The 24,031-nt window shown below is 38.6% G+C and overlaps 1 protein-coding gene across 3 annotated transcripts in view; it reads left to right on the forward strand.

Annotated features, from left to right (window-relative positions):
• The first annotated feature begins 15,889 nt into the window (after positions 1 to 15,889).
• Positions 15,890 to 24,031, forward strand: part of LOC149174304 (CRM-domain containing factor CFM3, chloroplastic/mitochondrial-like) — a 65,640-nt gene continuing 57,498 nt past the window's right edge. Inside the window, exons 1-4 of one of the 3 annotated variants that reach the window (XM_089419297.1) lie at positions 15,906 to 16,030; positions 16,119 to 17,598; positions 18,749 to 19,310; positions 19,423 to 19,553. In XM_089419297.1, the coding sequence (XP_089275423.1) occupies positions 16,438 to 17,598; positions 18,749 to 19,310; positions 19,423 to 19,553 (1,854 nt within the window). In that variant the 5' untranslated portion in view covers positions 15,906 to 16,030; positions 16,119 to 16,437. Of the gene's footprint in view, positions 17,599 to 18,748; positions 19,311 to 19,422; positions 19,554 to 24,031 lie in introns of all 3 variants that reach the window. The other 2 variants (XM_089419299.1, XM_089419298.1) reach the window with 2 other exon arrangements.

The raw sequence follows: 24,031 nt of genomic DNA on the forward strand, positions 1-24,031 counted from the left end.
CATCAACATGCGACTCAAGGAGAAGGGGTGGCATCGACAACAACTCCATTGAAGGGAGCAACACCTGCGGCTGAAACAGGTGTCCATTTTTTTGCTTAGTTTAGTTACATGGTTGCTTAGGCCATATAGTAGTTATAATGTACTAGCTAGGTTTGTAGCTTTAGAATATGTAGATAGAATGGTAGGCATACTGAGATTAAGTTATAAACTGATTGTTAGCAATGGTAGCAAAGTCAATTTTGTAGATATGTTTAAGGGATATTAGAGACAGAAAAACATTATGGCATGTCTGGCTAAATGTGTGGTAAATATTATCTTTTATTGTAGCTGGTATGGTTTCCAATCTAGTTGGACAACTACTTTTGTTGTACTCTATGTTTTTCTAGTAATATAAGGCTTCTCTACTGACTTACAAAAAAAAACAAAAAAAAAATAAAATATTTTTGATAATATGTGGCATTTAAATAAATTAATTAAAAAAATCAATGTGAATTATAAATAAAATATTTCAATATGAGAGAAAGTGAGAGAGAGATTGATATCTTATTTCAATGTGGGAGAGAGATATCGAGATCTTATTCAAATAATTATTAGCATGTGCTTTCTAATTTAGTGTATGAGGGGGAGTTAGTAATTCTTTCAATGTTTAATATGGTGTTTACATGTAACATTTATAAATAAATATTAATAACAAAAAAATGTCATGTAGATATCCATTTTATTTATGAAGTGAGACTATGTATATATTGTATAAAGCAAATGAAATGAAAAATTATAGTTAAAACACTTTATTAGTGTATTGCTCAAGATAAGGGCTATGTGCAATTCCTTTCATGCTTAACAGATAGTTGACACATTGGATATATATAAATAACTAGCATAGATCCATGTTAACCTAGGATCTATCAAGCACCAACAGGGATTAAATCTCTCGAGGTGCAAACCTTTCTTCAAGTTTCACACTTTAAAAGAGGTTTGCACATCAAAAATTTTTATCCCTCTCAGCTCTTAATAGAGTTGGGTTTAACATGGATCTATGTTGGCGTTATTCATTCCCTTTCTATCTCGAGTTCTCACTTGGAATGAATTTTCATTGGTATATATTTATATTAAAATTATATCAATATATATATATATATATATATATATATATATATATATATATTTTAATAGAATCTAAGAAATTTTATAGAATAAAATTTATTGAAGAAGATAAAAATTAGAGTACAAAAACCAATATCTTGAATTTTCAAGCGTAGGTGATGGTTCTAAAAAACTTCAACGTAAAAATTTAAAAAACTTGACAATTATTACATCCCACTGAATCTTGTAAACAAACTTACATGTATATAACTTAAAAGAGACTTATAATATTCTATTACTTTGTTAAACCTACAAATTTAGTGGAAGACATGAAGGTTGTTAACTTCTTCTCGCCCAAGGTTGATAGGAAGGGAGTTTTGGTTCTCAATATCCATGCCCTCCATCTTTTGATGTATTGTGTCTTCTTCCTTTCATTATGCATAGATATAGTTTGTTGACATTTTGTGGTTTAAGGTTGTAGAGTGTGAATTTTTGCTTAGGTTGATAACATGTTCCTCAAAATGTTGAATTTGACTTCTAGAAACTCAATATTTTGCTTTTGGTGCATGATTGTACTCATGATTATATCATTTTGTGATGTATAATGATGTCATTTTTCATGCACCTTCGAATCTATTAAAAAAAATAGAGGACTTATTACATTGTAATGATTCTTTATGCCTTCTCAATGCCCTTTTAAATCCTTGTGCTTCCTTGTAATCCATGTGAACTACACTATAAATATATCTATAATGTTAATTTTGGTCAAGGACATTCTAGGGGTCAAGAAGATGCATAGAGGAAATTACCCAAAGAAATCTTGGTTTCCACTAGTCAACGAGAGACCTCTACATACCTTAAATTATGCCAGTGAGACAAGAAGCCTATAACCACCCCCTCCCACCTTTACCCAAATTCACTAGCTCGCTAGGGTAAACATGAGACGAATGTCACCATGACATGGCCCGACCTCCAATTTCTAGTTATGGAAGTGGGGCCTACAAATTGACAGCTTACTAATATCCCTTAGGAGCACTAGATCACCTAGAAGTTAGTCGACAACCTCTGATGACTAGATCTTGAGCTGGAAATACTTTTTCATTGACCTAACCCCCAACCGCACCCACAACAAGGCATGCATGCGGTTATGAGGCTACAACCGCACTCATAAGCCTAACTGCCAGTGGTTATGACCTAAAATCTTCAATTATGAGCATGCAATCCCGGGATCTGTGCCACCTTTTCAGGCCAGCCTCCAGACCACAACCCATAATTGCCTTAGACTTTCCAGAATCATAAATAACATGAGGACAAATCTAAACGTTAAATCTTGAAGCAAGAACTTGACCTAGACTTCCTAATCCATAAAAAGCATTTCATCAAATATATGGCAAACATAGAAGCTACGGGTCATGAACGCATATATGATCATAATAGTCTGACAATCATTAAGAAGGCTCTATGTCGTCTCCACATAACTGCAATAACACTTATTATTCCTTACATTCATCAACCAACCAATAACTAAACAATTCATGACAAGAGCCATAGGTAATACACAACATATAACCATCATATAACTAGAAAATAACAAGCATAGAAACCATGGCAACTCATCCATAATATCACCAACATAATCACTACAAATGCTCATAGATGACAATAGGAAAATGTCTCATATTAACATATGAAAATACCAACCAAGTTAGGGACTTACATGTACCACTCAACCATACATTGGGTTGAACCAAATCTCTCTTTCATCCAATCACCCCCGCACCATATTCCAAGCATGAGTGTGGGATCTCATGGAATAAACCAAGACAAAACCAAACCAGGGCTTTTGGGTGCTAGACCACCTCAACCCTCAACCACAGTGATTCCACCTCTAAGGTCAGACATCACTCACACCAACCAAATTGGTCTTAACCCAAGATTTATGGGGCTCCAGGAACTAGTAACTCAACGCATAGCCTTCCAGGGCTCCAGAGCGTTTGTCCAACCTGGCTCCAGGGACTAGTAACTCATCCCACCAAGGGCTCTAGAGCGTTTTCCCCAACCTAGGCTCCAAGACTAGTAAATCAACCCAAGTTGTTCCAGGGCTTCCAGAGTGTTTGTTCCAACCCACAACCATAGAGGAACCTGAGCACAAATCATAAAGACAAAAAGTAGAAAACCCACAACACCAAGGATATCCAAGGAATGGCAAGGTAAGGCTAAAACCACTGTCAATCTAGATGCCAATGACAACACATAACCAAAAAATCATATGCATATACCATGCATCCATAAATCAACAGGAAATCACACATGCAACCTGTTACCTGCAAAGAAATCCAACTGTAGTTGTTGATCCAATTGTTTCCTTGCACTCCCTGCTTTCCTTTGTCTTCTTTCTTAAAATCCAATGTATGCCAAAATGCTCCAAGAAGGCTCTAATTGTGCAAGGGTATGAAAGAACAGAGCTAAAATGACAAAAGGTCCAACTAACAAAAGATACAATTGATTCTCTTAAGCCTTTTTATCATTGAGGCCTCTATTTTCTTCATTTTCCTTCATTTTCCCTCTAATTTCCCTTGCATGCAAATATGTGTCTCTTCACCTTCCTTTTCTCCTATTTTCCTGTATTTTCATAAATAAATGTCAATTAATGCCTCTTTGCTTTTGCCAATTTCCTTAGCCATAAATAAACCGAAAGTGACACCCACTATAATATCTGCCTACCATTCAGCTTGGAATATGTGTCCCATAACCTTGGTCTTATATTTTTTTACATGGAAAATCACACAGGGGTTGTTACACAGCTAAGGGACCACATGAAAAATTTGAAGCAATCTCCAAATTTTTGTGAAGATACTTGAATTGAAAATACCCAAAAGATGAGGTTCAGGATGAAAACCAAACTCAAAAGTCTAAGGGGTTTCCCAAGATGTAGATATGCCTAATGTAACTATACATAAGTTTCACTAACCCTCTAAAGACTAGAGAACTAAGTAAGACCAAACCAAAGAATTATACATAATTTTTGCCTTCTCACAAAAAACCAATTCAAGAAGATGTCTGGCTCACACCTTGAAATTGACTCAAATTTCTAAAGTATTAGTCAACACTGGGTGAGGGCCTTACCACATAAGGTTTGGGCTACCCTATCCTTCTCCCTTCAACACAACATCCTCTCTTCGATGACCCTTCATTATTACACCTTGCTAATTAATTTCTGATCCGGATTTAAATAGGAACGCAACAAATTACAGATATAACCATAAATACAAAGATGTAGTAGAAATAACACTTCATTTCATTAATATCAAATACTGAAATATGCTTACAAACAGAATGGAAATAAGACTAGCTCGGGCGATGGTAGCTTATCTTTGAGAAGAGATGTGGCGGCTACATGCCTCTGAACTGTGTTACAATGAGGCTCAAAGGCCTATTTATTATTCAGAAACAATAGAAAACCCTAAACATCCAAAAACCTAACCCTAGGAGATGAAGCACCAAACTATGGTCCCCATTCGGGTAAATTAGTACATCAACTTCTCGGGGTCGTAACTTTGGCATACGATCTCTGTTTGATGCGCACAATACCTCGTTAGAAAGATCTGTCTAAGGACTACAACTTTTGAATGACCAACATCACACTATGCCTAATGTTGCTGTCTGTTTTCCAAAAATAAACGTTGTTTAGGGCCTCAAAACAACTTCGGAAGTTTAGGGCCCGAAAAACTGCCAAAAATAGTAAATTGTGCTACAAATAAGGAAACTGAAAAAAGTAAAAGAAACAATGGTGGGGGTCCAAGTCGAATAGGTGGTTGGCCACCAATATCCACTTGGATCATTCCTCCCCCATTAGGAAGCAATGGTCCCCATTGCGTTGAGTTCCTCCATGAGATGAGGAAACTTCTACTAGACTTGGTCCCTGGTGAGCCACTTGCCCTGGTGAAGGAGCTGTCCTACTTTGACAACTCGATATAGTTGGATCCTTTGTTATCGGGTGTTCTTGATCTACGTGTCCATGATCCAATCAGTTGTGGCTTGTTCCATGCAATCTGGATTTAACTCTGTATGTGTGAGATGTTCTGCAATGTGTGATGTGTCTAGCAATGGTGGAAGTATGGTCGAAGGCAGTCCACATTGAACACTTGGTGCAGGCCAAGGAATGGGGGAATGTTGAGCTCAAATGCATTGTCTCCCATAGCCTTGGTAATGGTGTAATGACCATATCAGAGTGGTCTAAGTTTCTGATGGGCTCCGGTAAGGCGTTCCTTTTGCAAATGCAACCAGACATTGTCGCCGACCTGAAACTTGTGTGGCACCCAATGTTGATCATGTTGTTGCTTGTACTTGGCATTTGATTTCTCCAGAATGTCATGGACCTGCTGGCAGATATGTTGGATGTGCTCAATTAAGTTGTTTTCCTTATCGGATTCAGACTATACATGAGGCGAATATGTCTGAGTAACTGCAAATGGTATGGCCACATCAATGGGACATAGTGGTTGGAATCCCAAGCCCACATGAAAAGGGATGTGGCCAGTCGAGCTATGGAGAGCCCAGTTATATCTATGCTAGACATAGGGGAGGCTCTCATCCCACGTGCTTGGATGCTTTGAGTTGTACATGCGCAGAATGTGTACGATCATCCTGTTGATGACCTTTGTTTGGCCATCAGTTTGGGGATGGAAAGTTGTGGACTTAGTGAGCTTGGTGTCCAGCATCGACCAGAGACTAGACCAAAATGTACTGAGGAACCTGTTGTCTCAATCTGAGATGATAGACTATGGGATCCCAAAGTGTACCCACACTCGTTCAAAGAAGACTTTAGCAGTGGCTTCTACTGTGATATTCTTCTTACAAGCCGCCATAATGGCCATCTTCGAGAATCTGTCGACGACCACAAAACCACAGTCATTGTCATGCTTAGCAGAAGGAAGGCCTGACATGTAATCCATGGAGATGGATTCCCAAGTTCGACTAGGGGTAGGCAACAGAGTATAGAGGCCTTGCTTCTTGATGGTCGGTTTGGCAATGGCGCAGGCAGTGCACGATCTGATGTACTTCCCGACATCCTGTTGAAGATTCGGCCATTAGAAATACTTCTACAGTATTGCCACCGTTTCTTGACCCCGAAATGCCCAGCGGCCCGACTGTAGTGCGCTTCCCAAATCATGTTGGCACGCTTGCTTGAAGGAATAGAAAGGTGTCCCAGGTGGAATAACAGGTCATCCTGGAGGTGAAAATCTGGAAATCGCTGACCCTCCAAGAGCATCTGGTATGTGTGACTGAATTCTGGGTCGCTTTTGTAGAGAAGTGGTTAATCAGAACTCTCGTTCCCACAAGAGTTGAGCACGGTGGTTAATGTCATGATCGGTGGTCGGCTGAGGCAGTTTGGAACATTATTGGTGTTTCCCTTCTTATACTTGATATTCAAATGGAACTGCTGCAGGTATGTGGACCACTTATGATGGCGATCATTCTGCAACTTCCCTTGCGTTTTTATGAACTGCAGGGGTCGGTGGTCTGTGTGGATGACCGTTTCCTTCCCCAAAATGTAATGCTTCCATTATCATCAGACCTGCACAATGGAATACATCTCTTTGTCATAGTGGGATACTTGCGACTGTGTTTGAAAGTGTCTCACTGTAATATGTCACTACATGCCCTTATTGAGTAAGGGTTGCCCAATAGCATAGTTAGAGGCATCCGTCTTGATCTCAAATGGTTGTTGCAAGTCTGGTAATGTGAGCACTGGTGTAGAGTAGAGGCGATGTTTCAACTTTTTGAATGCCTTCTGTTGAGATTCAAAACAAAATAATTTTGCTTTCACTCCTCCCTTGGTGACTTGACTCAAAGGCCAAGTGATATGAGAGAATCCCAACACGAACCTGCGTAGAAATTAGTAAGATTGAGAAAGTTGCGAAGCTCTGTTAGAGTGGTTGGGGCTAGCCAATCCCGAATGACTTGGATCTTGGCTGGATCCACATGCACCCCCCATTCATCAATAATGTATCCTAGATACTAAACCTGGGTCATGCCAAAAGTGCATTTGTCCAAATTGGCACACAGCTTGTGTTGCCACAGTGTTTGGAGAACCTGTCAGATGTGGTGGAGGTGCTCTTTCCAACTCTAGTTGAAGATCAGGATGTCATCCAAGTATACCACTACAAATGAGTTTGTGAATGGCTGCAAGATGTCATCCATCAGCCTTATGAAGGTTGCAGGAGCATTCATCAACCCAAAAGGCATAACCAACCATTAGAAAAGGCCCTCCTTGGCTTTGAAGTTAGTCTTCCACACATCGGAGGGTTCGATTAGTACTTGGTGATATCCAGACTTCAAGTCAACCTTACTGAAATATTCTTCCCCCTTGAGTTGGTCCAGAAGGTCATCAATCTGTGGGATCGGGTACCTATTCCGGACAATGATCTTGTTCAACGCCCGATAGTCAATAGAGTCTCCAAGTCCCATCCTTCTTCTATACCAACATGATCGGGCTCCCATAGGGCAATGAACTTGATCGGATGTGACTTTTCTATAACAGCTCCTGAATTTGCCTCTTGATTTCATCGTTCTCCAAAATGGAGCACCGATAGATTGGTCCATTGGGAAATGACACACCTGGTGTCAGATTGATGGAGTCCTTGACCTGACAATGTAGAGGCACCCCTGCGGGGGAGGTGAAGATGCCCTCGTACTCCTCTACGACCTTGTCCATTTGTTGTTGTCGTGCGAAGGGGCACTGTCTGGAGTTCGTGGCCACCGTCTTCTTATTTCCCTGAGGGCGTATCATCAGTAAAACAAATTTCTCGGTTTTGGAAATGAGCTTACTGCATTGTTTTGCAGTAACCAAAGAGATGGCGGTATGCGGTGCTACCTCCGGTATCTTGTGCAACCCATTTCTCAAAGTAACAATAACATCGCAAGGCCTTGACTCATACACAACATGTCACTTCCACAAGTATGGTTGGCCTAATAATACACCACAAACATCAAGGGTACCAACGTCACATAACACCTCATCCGTGAAGGGCTTGATGTTGTATGGAAGGCGGCATTGCTGGCTCACACGAAGATCCTGTCCTTCGTGAAGCCACCTAATGGTGTACGGTTGTGGGTGTGTTGTGGTCGGTAAGCCCAGCCGTTTCACAAACTCTGCCGAACTGAGGTTCTTTTGGCTCTCGTTTTTGACAATGAACTGTAGCGGGGAACCATTTACCCACATCTAGGAGTGGAAGAGGCGCTCCTCCTCCTCTGGATCTTTGGGTTCTTCCTTCTAGATCTTTGTAATGGGAACAATGGCGTTGGGCTCTACATCAATAATCTGCTTCCCTTTTTCATTCCCCTTATCGGGTTCTGACTCAGAGTCGGAACATGCATTTGATTCCTAAGCCTCCAGCTCAACCACTAGTGACTGCTTGGCCCGACACTCACTTGTGTTGTGAGTGGAGCTCTTATGGAACTCACACCACTTTCCCGTGTCCTTCTTCGGCTTCACGGTGTTGTTCTTTGCTTGCGGCTTTGGCGGGTTGTCCTGGGCCACCCTGCCTTGGCTTTATCCTTTGTTCTGTGGTTTGGGGGCACCTTTCCCTTGCTTTGGATTCACATATCCAAAGTCTCACTTCTTCTATTTAAACTTCTGCTTGATCTTGATGGAATATCAGTACGCCGTGCCGAGTAGGAGATGTCCAGGAACTCCATCTCATCCTAGATGTACTTGTGTAGGCAGCTGCGGTACTTGAGTACCAAATGTTTATCAAAATCCTTGATACCCAACTTCATGCAAAGGGTATGAAAAACATTGGTAAACTCCAACACATCTTGGTCCCTTCCCTATCGCAGTGTTGTCCACTTTATGTATTTATACTCATAGCTCCCTACAGGGTAGTATTGCTCCTTGATGGCATCTCGAAACGAATTCCAAGTGGGTGCGGCTAAAAACAACAAGGTCATACTTTCATCCTTTTGCTCATAGTAGGTTTCCCACCAGTCTTTGACGTGGGGGGTAACTTTGAGAAGAGCAAAAGTAATATTTTCTCGGCTGGAAAAATCATGAATAGAAAAATATCCTTCTAGAAGATTTAACCATTTATCTACAACGTCTACATCTATTTGGCCCTCAAATATGGGAATGTCAAAGTTTACTTGTACCTTAAAAGGAGTGGAGCCTCCAGAGTGGCTGTTGGATGTGGATGCACCGTCGGTGGGCAACCGTTGAAGGATCTGGGCAAAGTTATCCATCATCGCGTTCCTTTGTTTCTTGAGGGCCTCCTTGAGCAATATTTTGATAGGATATCCTGCCCCCTCGTCTTTCTTTTCTTCTCCCATGGGCGGTCGTCGGGGTTTGTGAGTATGATCTTGCAAAGGTTCAACCAGATTGAGCCCTAACTCCTTATATCCGGACCTTGTTGGGACATGCAAAGAAAAACAAAGAAAGAGCAGATCGCTCTGATACCACTGATCTGGATTTAAAGAAGAACGCAACAAATTACAGATATAACCATAAATACAAAGATGAAGTAGAAATAACACTTCATTTCATTAATATCAAATACTAAAATATGCTTACAAACATAATGGAAATAAGACTAGCTCGGGCGATGGTAGCTTATCTCTGAGATGAGATGTGGTGGCTACATGACTCTGAACTATGTTACAATGAGACTTAAAGGCCTATTTATTATTCAGAAACAATGGAAAACCCTAAACATTCAACAACCTAACCCTAGGAGATGAAGCGCCAAACTATGGGCCCTAATTGGGTAAATTGGTACATCAACTTTCCGGGGTCGTAACTTTGGCATACGATCTCTGTTTGACGCGCACAATACCTCTCTAGAAAGGTTTATCTAAGGACTACAAATTTTGAATGACCAACATTAGTTATTAAGCCATGTTGGTCCTAATTTTCCCAAAAAACGTCGTTTAGGGCCTCAAAGTGGCTCCAGAAGTTTAGGACCCGAAAAACTGCCAAAAATAGTAAATTGTGCTACAAATAAGAAAACTGAAAAAGTAAAAGAAACAATGGTGGGGGTCCAAGTGGAATAGGCGGGTGGCCACCAATATCCACCTGGATCAATTTCTTTGCTGAGGAACTGAAATCCAAGATCTGAGTTAGTTTTGAGCATGAGATAGAGGAAGGCTTGTCCTTTCAAGCCTACGGCCTTGCTTGTAAACCATTGATAGTGTTTGAATGACATTTGGCTATTAATTACAATGTTGTGATCACTCATTTCAAAATCTTAGAAAGTATAAGGAATTGGGTGATAACTCCACCTCTCATTTTTTTTGTGAACGCCAAGATTCCTTGTGATCCCTCTATTTACTAAAGAGTTTGCTTGAAGGTTTAATTCTCATTACCCCTGACAAAATGTGACCGTATTTAGAGTGCTTATCTCCTTCTCAATTTTAGGTGTGATCAAAGGCCAAATTACTATCAATTTGAGGTTGATTTCAAAACCATTAAATTTATAGATATATTTGAATATCATATGACTATTATGGTTGTCAATCAAACCTCTTTTTTTAGCAGTATAATCAGGTAGAGAGCATAGGCTTATGATTGATTGTTTGTAGCCTTTTTTAGGCCACAAGCATATGATATTTGTATATTTCTCTCATGATTTGGCCAAATCCCTCACATTCCTACATCCCTTTTTAAATTATACCAATATTAATATTATAGGATTCCTTACAACACACATACATATATATTTTGAAATTCAATGTGATGTCTAAAAAATCACCAAAGCGATAAACCCATAGGCACCACCTTGACCAATGTTATATTGCAACCCTAGGTAGTATGTAGTCTCATTTATGGTACTAAGATTGGATGATACTTGTGATAAACCCATAAGCACCACCTTGACCAAATTTTAAGTTGCAATCCCAAGTAGTATCTAGTCTCATGTATGGGACTAATATTAAATGATACTCAAAAGCACATGACCCTATCAGAGTTAGAATTGATGATGACCACAAGAGTCGTTGGTTTATTTTGGATATTATTTATGTTGAAGCCACCTTTTAGTTCTAAAGTAAGACCTAAAATCACTTTTAATTGGCTAAGTTTATGTCTTCTTCAATGTAAGGAACCAAGTTTAAATATTCAATACCTAGAAATACCTAAAAAAAGTGAAAATTTTCCCTATAAAATATCATAGTAGACTTTAAGTGCGATTTTTTGGAGTTTCCGACGGTTTTTTGGCCAAAATCTGGCTAAAAATTTTGTGGCCAAATGTTAATTTGTGTTGTTTAAATTGGTTTTTTAACTGCATATATGGATTCAACGCCCTCAAAAACCCCTGGGGAACTTTGATTGTGAAGATTTCACTTTCAAACTTGTGATTTCCATGAAGCCTACCTGATTCTAGGCAAATTAGATTGGAAAATCAACCAGAAAACTTTCCAAAAAGTCACACCCAAAGCCTACTCGTAAAATATCACTGATAAATTATTTCAAATATATTTTTTTAAGATAATAATGATAATTTCTAAAACTTTCCTTTGAGACTTACAAACTTGAAAAACAATAAAAAAATGAAAATTAAAAGAGATGCAGACGCTTGAAAAGAATATTTGAAGGGAAGATATGTGAAGAGAGGCCTCGACCCATAAAAGTCACCATGGCAAGCGTGCAAGACAAACACCAACTCTTAGGCAAAAAGAAACTCTTGAAAGGCTCACACTTCTTCCTAGACGAAGATTTAACCAACAAACAACAAGAGGAGAGAAGGGAAGAAGTGGAGAAAATTAGAGTAGCAAGAAATGAAGGGAAAGGGCATGGTTGTACAATGGTAAAGTAGTTATTGCAGTGTTTGGGCGTCCGGGCAAAACATGACAACAAGCTGGCAGTAAAGAAAAAACATAGAATTCGATAATAGGGAGAGAAACGACAAGATCAACATGGATGAAAAGGGGTGAAGACCCAAATTTGAGTCTTATGTACCAAACTGCGTAGTAGTCAAATCCTACCCAGGTATACATATGTTTAAATTGTTGGAACTGTAGAGGTTACCCTGGGAGGAGGAGACATAGGTTAGGGCCTATTGCGGAAGGTAGAGACATAATTTTTTCTCATGGAAACTCACAAACATGATGGTTGCAAAACTCCTATGTTTGACGATTATTTGAAGTTAGCAGTTTGGATCGAGATAGAAGAAAATGACAAAGGGTATGGGGGGATACTAGTTCTAGTGAAAGAAAAAGAAGGTCGTTACATTCAGTTAATTAAAGAAGATGCAAATAAACAATATTTATGGTTCAAAATATTAGAGAATGAGAATCACATAAGAATTGCAGCATGCTATTTTGCCCCTTAAGTCTCAAAAACTATAAAAAATAAGGGTCTAGACAACAAGGATCTGTATGCAGCGTTAAAGCAAGATATTGTCATGTATTCTCAGCAGGGAGAAGTTCTTTTAGTGGGATATTTCAATGTTAGAAAAACAAATCATCAAGCTAGTATTCATTGTTGCAAAGAGGATCACAGTCCTATTTGGCTCACTGAAGAGGAGAATCCCCAATGGGTGAGGTGTTCAGAAGATGACAAAGTTAGCAATCATTTTGGAGAGGAGTTGCTTACACTATGTGGGGCTTTCAACTTAATTATTTGCAATGGTCTAGATAGATGGAAAAGGTCTGGGAACTTCACTTGCAACACATACAATGGGGAAAGTATCGTTGACTATGTGATGTGTTCACAAAGCTTGATAGAAAAGATAGACGAAGTTAAGATTGGAGAACATATTTGGGACTTAAAATCAGACCATAACCCAATTTATATAAAGTTATCATGGTTAGAAGAAAGGCAACATAGGAGGAAAACCCAATGCTCTCGATAATCACTATCAAGGGGCAAAATTCTTCTAACACAAGAAAATTGTACTATCTTCAAGACAATGTTAGAGAGATTAATTCAGAAGGAGAAAACTGGTTTCAAAAGCTTCAACAGTCATGAGTTAACAAATATAATTCAAAGTGCACTTGAGAAGTGCAAAAGAGCAAAAAATAGGAAATCAGAATCAAATTGTTTTCCTGTAAATGCTTGGTTTGATGAGGAATGCAAAATGGCAAGGAGAACCTTGAAAAAGGCAGGCAATGAGAAGATGAATGTAAAGTTATATAAACATATACTAAAAAGGAAAAAAGATGAGTTCATGCAAACAAGGCGAGAGAAGTTAATATATCTAAGCAAGAATAACCCAAAGCTTTTCTGGCAAGAACTTCAACCAAGGAAGGACCAAATCGATAATAATATTACAACCAATCAATGGTTTAAATATGCAAGACAACTCTATGAGAAAGAATCAGAAGCAAAGCCTCCCCCCAGGATCAACAAAACTACAAAGCTCTTCACATTACATGAGGTAGAGATTGGAATTAAGAAGCTGAAAATAGGAAAGGCAAAGAACTTGGTTGAACTTCAAGCAGAGTATCTAAAATGGGGAATGAACACTCTTGCATCGCACATCATCGAAATATTCAACAACATCATTCAACATGGATTCCCAAGAGACTGGACAACTAGCCATCAATACCCCTTTTTAAAAGTGGAGACATTAATAATCCTTCCAACTATAGAACCATTATGATCAATCCTATGTTTGCAAAGCTTTTCAGCAGCATGGTAGACAATAGAATCAATGAGTGGGCAGAAGTAAAAGAAAAGAGGGCAAGAGGAAAAACAGGTTTTAGGCTGAAGCATTCTACAGTGGATCATGGTATCACATTGAGACACGTTATTGAAAAGGTTTGGGAGGACAAAGAAGAAGTATTATGCTACTTTGTTGACTTCAAAAAGGCATTTGACATAGTCCCTGGAGATAAGTTGTGGCATAGAATGGAAGAACTTGAAATTCCTTTGCATTATAGAGCCGCTGTCCATAGACTTTATGAAGAGGTGAAAGCCAAAATTAGAACCTCAACAGGTATTTCAGAAAGCTTTAGAAGTGACATTGGAGTCAAGCAAGGTTGCCCTATATCCCCTACTCTTTTTGGTTTATATATTGATAAACTGGAAGAGTGGCTAAATATGCAAGGTGGAGATGGTGTTCGGTTGGGGGGGTTTGTGATAAATGTTCTTTTGTATGCTGATGATCTTTTATTGATTTCTAAATCGGCCCACGGATTGCAAATGCACCTATATGCCCTTGAGCATTTTTGTAGAGCGGTGGGGATGGAAGTCAATACTAGCAAGACCAAAATAATGATTTTCTTTAATAAAAGGAACCAGAACTAGCATACGTTTTGTTTTAAAGGCAACATTCTTGAAGACGTAAATGAGTACAAGTACCTCTGGATTGATTTCAACAACAAACTTAATTGGGAGGACTGCAGAAAGAAGAGATTTTTAGGAGGGTGGAAAGCATTATATGCTCTTCAAAATAGATGTAGAGAGGCAAAGTTATGGGATTGGAAAATGATTAAAGTGCTTTTTGGACTCCTAGTTTGTCCAGTGATGCTATATGGGTGTGAATTGTGGGCTAGTAGCACACCCCGTCTCAAAATGGAAACCAAATGAGAAAATCCAAAAAAGTTTGATCATGAGCAAGTTCAAAATAAAAAGTTCGGTTCCTTATGAGATAATGTTGAGTGAAACAGGAGCAACTCCCATCAAAGCAATTGCTATGGTGTGGCTCACAAGATATCTAAAAAGAATTGAGCAAATGGGAGTAGGTAGATGACCTAATGTTATCTTCAATGAAGGCATGAGTGAAAGAAAGAAAACATGGATGAAAGAAAACTACACATGGATGCAAAAATGGAATATCTACTTCAGTGCCTGTCCAACAAATAACAAGGAGCTAAATAGTTTTGTTATGGAGAAGTTTCTTAAACAGGTATGGGGAAAAGAGTTGGGTAGAAAGAAGAAGTACTACATTGAGGAATTCAACCCTATGTGTGATCTACAACAAAAAAAGTTCATTGGAACTAGCATTTCGTGGAGGGCAAAGGTTCTTATTGCTCAATTAAGAACCAACTCGCATCAACTTTGGTGTTAAACAGGATGGTGGAAAAGGCCTAAAGAAGCTTGGGAAGAACAGGTGTGTACATTTTGCACGTCTGGGGCAGTGGAATCAGAAAAACATTTCATTTTGGAATGTGATGCATTCAAAGACATCAGAGAAAGTTATGGGAATATGTTAGCATTGGTTTCTTGGCATTGTCTTTTCAACGAGGGGATTGTTGGAAGGTTGGGCCAGCTCATCATCAATTTAAATAAGAAAAGGATTGAATTGCAAAAGGCGAAAAGTAGAGAATTAATGATCCCATAAACTATTTTTAGTCTTGTGGACGTTAAAATATCATTTCATTTCATTATTTCAAATAACATTGTTTTGTTTTAAGATAATATTGATAATTTGAAAACTTTCTTTTAAGACTTACAAACTTGAAAAAACACTTTTGAAAAGATAAAAAACAAGAGCAAGTTAAAAAGCACAATAATGAAATGAAATGAAATTTTAATGTCCACTAGCTTCCCAATATTTTTGCTTTTTGTAATTCAATCCTCTTACTATTCAAATTAGTGATGAGCTGACCAAAGACAATGCCAACTAACCAATGTTAATGTACAATGTATAATGAACATCACATTCCAAAATGAAATGTTTTCCCAAAAAACACTAAAACCTATTAATACCTCAACATTTTTATACCCAACATTTTAAAACATACTTGAAATGGGTTTAAAAAAAAGAGATTGATTTTAAGTGTAGGAAAAAAAAAAATACTCGAAAAAGGGTAAAAAAGAAAGAAAGATTGATTTTAGATAAGGGGAAAAAAATCGGAAAAAAGCAGCATAATGTAAAACACTAAAACCTCCACGGCACTGATCGGGCCGTAGATAAGTCTGGGATTTAGCCAAAATATCCAGGCAGAGGGAGAAATATCCACGAGGAGCGCCAAGATATGCACGAATTCTCATCCCCTCCATATCAAGGTATGCAGGGACAAGCTAAGGGATGTTTCTACCGTCTTCCTTTTAGTAAAATCAATAACAGCTAGTTATTCTCTTATCTTTTCGTCAGCCGATCTTCATGCTCACGGGAACGCTCTCATGTTACCCATTCATTTTCGAATTCTCTAAGGCACAAAAGTGATTGAAGGGGTCTTCCAATTCAGCGGGCAGAAGATTACCTTAATGGTGGGCTACAGTTGTGAAAGCTTGGCAGAGGTTACCTAATCCAAATCCATCCGTTTACGATTAACCCAGATAAGATTTTTCATTCCTTCTGTCTCCTACCCAGTTCTTTTTTGGTGCCCAATTGGGACATAAGGTCCTTATGTTGTGTTTTATCTATAACTTCTCTGATATTTTGGCGGGTAAGGATGTATTAGAACTGGGTAATGAGCTGCATTTATAAGAACAGTTTAAAGATTCAACACTTTAGGGGCTTCGTTCACTCTTCAATGGCATTGATCCCTGCTCATCCTCTATGCCTAGTTAGTGCGCTGCATTCTCTTTCATCCTCATCCCATGTCAAGGGCGCATGTTTGCACATATCCATCAATCCCTGTTCGTTAACTGGAACTCCCGGGCAGCATCACAACCGTTTGTGTACATACTTCGAATATAATACTAACAAACCAAAAACCGACTCAAATAAGATTAGGAACCCCAGATTTCGTGATAAAGCACACGATTCTAGGTCCGACAGGCCTAATACCCAGAGGCCAAAGTACCCAAGGAAAGAAGATAAAGGCGAATCACAAAGACGCCCCTGGGATAAACAGAGCTCATCTGCAAACAGTACCAGGGATGCATTGAAGACTTTATCAAAGACTGCTGTGAAAGATAGACCTTATCCTGATGAACAAAGTATGCCATTTTATCCCTCCAGAGGGGGTCCTGGATTTGGCAGTGGACTCAATATGCCTACAGCCCCATGGATGCAAGAATGGAGTAATGTACCCGCTAAGGAGTTTGAGAAGAAGAATGCTGGAAGAAATAAGGCAGAGTTGGATACCAAGAAAGACGATATGGTGCAAACTCGGCATTTCAATGGAGGCAGAGGTATAAGTGCAATGAACAGAATTGTGGACAGGGTTAGGAATCTCAGGTACGTCCTGGAAGCCAAAAAGGAGAGAGACTCCAATGCAGAAATTGATTCTCCAGATCGGAAATTTCTCCCCAATAACAACATTGGATCTTTACTCGAGAAGAGCTGGGGCAATATGGACAGTGTGGTTCCTGAAGATGGCCAGGAGGTTGCGAACATTTTGTTGCCTTGGGAGAGAGGTGACGAGGACGCCGAAGAAGGAGAAGCCGTGAAGCAGAAGAGAGTAAGAGCTCCTACATTAGCGGAGCTGACAATTCCTGATACAGAACTAAGGAGACTGAGGACCCTCGGAATAAGATTAAAGGAAAGGATTAATGTGAAGAAGGCAGGACTTACTCAGAATATTCTTGATAAGATACATGACAGCTGGAAGACTTCCGAGTTAGTTAGGCTCAAATTTGACGAACCCTACTTGCATAACATGAAAAGAGCTCACCAACTGGCAGAGGTTAGCAGCTTTTCTTGCCATCTTCTTATCCTCAACATATTCCCAGAAAAAGAAAACTCTTTGTTAAGATGTTGTAATTGTCCCTTTGTTTTGTTTCTTTCGTTTCTTTCATTACTAGTAGTATTTGAAACCCGCTATCATTTTGCAGCATGTTTCTTTGCCATTTTTTGTTTATAGTTTGCTCCTCCGGGTAACGGTAACTGTGTTGTATTTCTTATTACATTTTATGATTTTCTATGATACAACACAAGAACTACTGTGTAATACTTTCGTTCATCTTACAGCAATTGTTTGAACTTTGAGTATGTTTCCATTTACAAGTTCTCCAAGCTTTTATTTTTTATTGAAGGAAAGTGCAACATATATTTCACTGATGCACATTAAAATATATATCATACAATTTTGCAGTACTGAGTCACAGGAAGGGAATATGGATTTCCACTCACGAATTGGGCGAGGGCACTCCTTGTAAGATACCCCAACACCTTCCTGAAAATGTCTATCCTAGCACGATTATGATACTGTTTGGCTAAATCTGCCCTCTAAGCCACTGAGTCACCTAAATGAACTATTGTATAATCTCCATAAAAGGTTGCTCGGCAATGCCATTCCCACAGGAAGGAGATGCTCAATTAACATATAGCGTTCCATATACTCTTTCCTGCCTGTTTAATGATCCACTTATCTTTAAAAGTGACCCCTCTCCATTTAAGTGGGGCAACAAAGAGTGAGGAATACTCACTGAGAGGCGGTATTCTTTCCTAGAATCTTTGGCCTGGCCTACCTTGTATTGCCACAATAAATTCTTAACTCTATGGAGGTCAAAAAAATTGTTGCCGGTGAAAGCCTTCAGAATTCATTAATCATCTCCCACATGTCTCTTTGTTTATGCTTTACGCGTACAGAATATTTGGTGTCTAAGGGCATTGGCAGATTGATGAAGATTTCTACATATATTCAATAACAATAAATAAAATATGGAATACTTGTTCAATTTTAAGACCAGGCTGCATTTTGTTTTCTCTGTTTGTAAATTTATGAAATATTCATTTTTGTTTAATTTAATTGCTTGCCTTGAGGCCCGGTGTATCTTTTCCTTTTGTATATAAAACTATAAGCATTCACAGGTTTCTTATATCATGTTGTTTAGGATAAAACTGGAGGACTGGTTATTTGGAGGGCAGGAAGTGTTCTTGTTTTATATAGAGGAAGTAACTATGAACCTCCATCCATAAAAGCTGCTAAGGTTCAGGCTGAAATCAGTTCAGGTGTCAGTTCACTGGCTGAAGATACCAAACCATTTGTACCTGATATAGTCCCTGCAAAAAAAACAGCTGATTCAGTGATAAGAAGGAAGGCATCTGAAATATCACTCAGAGACAGGGAAAGCGATTTGATAGATGAAAATATTCATAGTGGTCCTCAGCTTGGCTGTGACATTGCTAATGAGGCACTGATTGTTCAGTCTACAGTGGAAATGGACCCTCAAAAAGAAACAAATGATATCTTAGATGGGCTGGGCCCTCGTTTTATTGATTGGTGGGGAAATGATCCATTGCCTGTAGATGCTGACTTGCTTCCAGAAGTGGTTCCCAATTACAAGACACCTTTCAGGCTTCTTCCTTATGGCACAAAAAGGTCGAAGTTGAATAATCAGGAGATGACCAATTTGCGTAAGCTTGCAAAGCCACTACCTGTTCACTTTGCCTTAGGTAATCTCTTGATACGATGTTCATAAACATATAAAATATGCTTCGAATGTTGTCTGCTTTGTTATTATTTAGTGTTTCTAGGTATGTAAATTTAACTTATTATTTCTAAAAGGGAGAAATAGGCGCCTCCAAGGATTAGCTGCTGCTATTTTAAAGATTTGGGAAAGATGTGAAATTGCTAAGATTGCTGTGAAGCGAGGGGTTCAAAATACCAACAATAAAATAATGGCAGAAGAGCTCAAGGTGAGTGTTATTGCTGTCTTGTTATAATCATTGGTCATCAATATCTAAGGTGTAGTTGAGCTTTCTTTGGATAAGCATGAAAACTATGTAGACTTGCCATATTTTTCATACCTCTTTTTAATTTAATTTCTTTTTTTTTTTTAATTTTTATTTTTATAAACTTGTTTTTCTCCTTTAAATTTTTTTGGAGGAAAAAAAATCTGTATATTTGCTATTCCAGCTCACGGAGATCGCTAATTGTCTCAGAGAGACCTTTAAATCTTTTATTCCAAATTATCCAAAGAAAAAAGAACCTTCAGCAGATGCTAGTACTTCCTACCAAGTGGATACATCAATATCTTCAAAAACATAACCGAAAAGGCCCAGTCTTGTCTTTCATGCAGGGTAAGTACGAGAGACCATTGTGATAACCTGAAAAACCTGACACTAACATTCATCCTTCACAAGATATGCCTCTGTAACTTTGGAAGAGCCTCCTCACCAATAAATTCATTGCATACCAAAAGGTCTTCATCAACAGCAATTAATTCCTTAGAAAGGGCATCAGTCTGTTGGTTGAAGTTTTGGTAAATGTATTCTATAGTTGCAGAGTCATAAGACTCCTGAAGCTCCCTAATTGAATGTTGCCAAGAAGACAGAAATATGCTATCCAACAGAGCTTTTCCTCTGAACTAATCAACAACTACCTTGGAATCAGTGGCCACCTGCAAATGCCAAATTCCTTTATCTCTGGAAAAAGATAAATGAACACACAGTGCTAACAATTCTGCCTGGGTGTTTGCACCAATGCCAGCACCCCATCTTAATTGAAAATAGTGAGCAGGAGAAAGATACAAAACTATACCAGCTCCCCAGAGCCTTGGAGACCCTTGACAGGCTCCCTCAAAATAACTCCCTGCATCAGAATAATTAGAATAGGTGCTCGCCTCGTGTCGAGTCCCAGGGCTGCGGGGGAGCTCCCCCTCGAATCCGCTCCCGAAGCGCACCTGAGTGGGAGTACCCCGGGAACGCGCTCCCACAAAAAAAATCTCTCCCTAGCTTTCTTCACAAAAAATATTTCTCAAAGTCGTTCCAAACACAATTTTTTTCAAAGAAACAATAATTTTTGAGTGGGGCAGCCTAATATTCAAGTCTATGGCCCTAGTATTGATATGCAATTCACAGTGATGCTAAATTCTTAAAGTAAAAGGGCCTTTTACTTTAATTTTTAACATTATCATGAAATGACACAAGATGTTTGAGAGTGGTTCCAAACTCATTGGATTTCATATGGAAAAAAGTAGAATTTTAGATCTCACTCAAAATCCAACAAACTTATCAATTATTCAGGATTTCAGGATTGGGGGATTGCAATGTTTCCATTGGATTTTGTCATGTACTAGGGTATGAAACTCGTATTTAATCAAGAGCACCAAGCGCTTTGTGTACCTTGATGTTAGTGACGTTGGTAGCTGAACTCCTCTATCATGACCCTACTAAAATTGTACCCATCACTCAAACAAAATCTTGACTTGACATGTTATGTTTTTTCTGTCTTATGTTAATGCTTAGAGGGTGATATTAATGACAAAGATCCCAATATAGGCAATGATTTTGATGATATGTAGGTATTTGTTGTAGCATGATTTTTTTGGATATTAGAGGCCATCGAGAGCTTATTTGTTGATGTATTTTCGGTTCAGAGATGAATTGCACTCGATGCTATTTTGGTTATGTGCACCTTTACATACTATATAAATGAGAACTTGTAATTTGTGGACCTGTAGTTGATGAATATTATAACTACTAGATGAATGATGTTATATGGTTTAATCCATGTTTATATGATTTTTATCACTATTTCATCATTCTACATGCTTTTGTTGACATATATGCATCAAAATATATAAAAAAATATTAAATAAAATTTTCTCCCAAAATCGCTTCCGATCCAGGAGCTTTTGAAAATGTCACTCCCCGCTCTTGCTTCCGCTCCCACTTCCCACTTCCGCCCCTGCTTCCCACTTCCACTCTCACTCCCAAGCAACCTTGGCAAGAACACAAGGCATATACCTAGTTGCACCATCATTCAGGTATCATGTAGAATGCTTCAAATGCCACAACTATGGACATATGGATCGTGGCTGAAGGAAGTCTTCCCTAAGAGAAAACACCAATTTTGGAAACAAGAATGTTTGGAAAAGAAGACAAGAACAAGAAGAACAGGTAAATGAAGAAATTCCAAAGACCATGCTTTTAGGAGTTGAAAAGACACAAGATCATGATGAATCTACAAGTGAAGAAGAAATCGAGATTCAGGATGATGATCTTGAAACAACACAGGTTCATGTATCATTCTAAATGATCGAGCTTGACGACTCCCTGACCTGTGAATTTTGAAGACGGGGAGTTTATGTAGCAGTGGTTGCACCTTTGAAGATCTATCCTTTGACGGTTTGACAAATGGCAGATATGAAGAAGTTGTCAGATCAATATTTAGCATTGTGGGAAGATTTAGCAGGTTTGGAAAGAAGAGTTATGGACATAATTGCAGAAGATCAGCTGTATGAGGCATAACAAGTGAACAAGAGAGAAGTGTCATAGGAAGATATCTCGTCAGGGGGGTAACCCTTTGCCATTGATGTTAAAGGGTGAGAGAAATCAAGAGAAGAAGAAGCATGGAGTTAGGGGGAGTATGTGTGTTGTGATCAATGACAAAGGGGAAGATTGTTGAATGGTGTTGTCATTGATGCCAACGTCAGTCCTTGAATGCTCTTAATATTCGTCCAATTTACATCGATTGAAAGCTCCAAATGACAAGAAGCCCTAGAAGCCTCGCTTTCGTTGACCAAAATGACAAGGAAAATCACGTCTGTTGGGCTCATGACCATCATCATTTGATAGTCCTTGTCATGCCGATTCTAATTGTTGGAGAATGTAACTAGATTCAATCTTCATAATGACTTTTATAATCATGACATTGTATATTTTATATAAAAAGAGAATTTTTATTAATTATTCAAGCATGGGTTTCATGCTCAAAGTCTACGTCAAAGCATGTTCTTAATGCTTTTAGGGCTTCTTGAGTCAAAGAAGAAATTTTGTCATGTATTATAGTCTTATTTGGACTTGCTGTAACAAAAGAAAATCATTATTTTTGAGTCTAGTAGGTCATTTTGTCTGCAAAGACCAAGTCGTCCTTGCCAAGGAGAAGTCGGCCCAGAAGAGGCCTATTTGACCCCTTGAGAAGAGTATATATAGAAAAGACTTCGACTCATTTGGTAGAAGTTTAGAACAAAAACAATCAAGTTCGATCTTCAACATGAAGCAAGAAGAAAAAGAGCGAAGGTTAAGGAAAAAGAAGAATCTCAAGAAGAAACCAAAAATTTGACTTTTGTACACATTTATGCTCACACGTGTGAGAAAGCTAGGGTTTTTGCAGTCTGTTGGTGGCTGAAGTTGCGGGTCCCAATTTCAGCGCTGAGGTAGAGAGCCAAAACTGTGATTTGGAGCAGATTGGAGGAGGTTTGACTTTTGTTGACTTGGTTGATCTTTGACTTGTTTGGAAGAGATTTTGAAGTGTTGACTTGGTGCTTGGAGGAAGTCTTGGTCTTGATGTTGGGTCTTGGATTTCTCATTTGATTTTATTCTATAAGAATAGAGGAGATTCTTTCTAGGTTTTCCCCTTGGAGGGGTTTTGCCCCGGCTTGGAGCCTACATCTTGTGTTCATTGCCTTTTATGATCTTCATGGTTTATGGTCTTGATAATTGTTTGATGTAAAGAATCTAACAAATAATAATAAGAAGTTAATATAAGTTCACAAACAATTATTAGGGAAGGAGAATTGTTTTAATTGCTACCCTACTTGATTCTCCAACATGGTATCAAAGCAAAGGTAAAGGAGATGGAAACTTGAAGATCACAGTTGTTGGATACATTCTATTTTCTTTGAGAAGACATACAAGTACACCAAAACATAAGGAAGACATCTCTAAGACAACCTCAAATCCAAAGCTACCCAACAAAGAAGAAAATAAATCTATCTTTGTGTCTTTTTGTGATTGGACAAAGGACCAAGTTTTTGTAGCATGCAGATCGAGCCTTGGAGGAGAATTCTGGGCAACATTTGTACAAATTTTCTTAAAGGAACAAACCTTTGAAATATAGCCGCAAGTTTTGTGCAAGAAGGCCAAGACCTGTAACCACAGTTTGGAGGAGACTGAAAAACATTATAGTGGGTTAGAAGCAACCTTGGAAGATAGCAAAAGAAAGCAACTTATAAAAAAAGAAGGTTGACAACTTGAGGAGATTTTTTGGAGAAGGAAGAAAGGACATAAGGAAGAGAGCACCTTAAAGTAAAATTGACATTCTCCTTAATCTTCATTTTAATACTTTTACTTAAATTTTTAACATTTCCATGAAATGACTCAGGGCGTTTGAGAGTGGTTCCGACCTCATTGGATTTCATATGGAGAAATTAGAATTTTAGATTTCATTC

Source organism: Pinus tabuliformis, chromosome 4_1, assembly GCF_031772625.1.
Source record: "Pinus tabuliformis cultivar Carrire ecotype Pingquan chromosome 4_1, CPIR1, whole genome shotgun sequence".
Lineage (NCBI taxonomy): Eukaryota > Viridiplantae > Streptophyta > Pinopsida > Pinales > Pinaceae > Pinus > Pinus tabuliformis.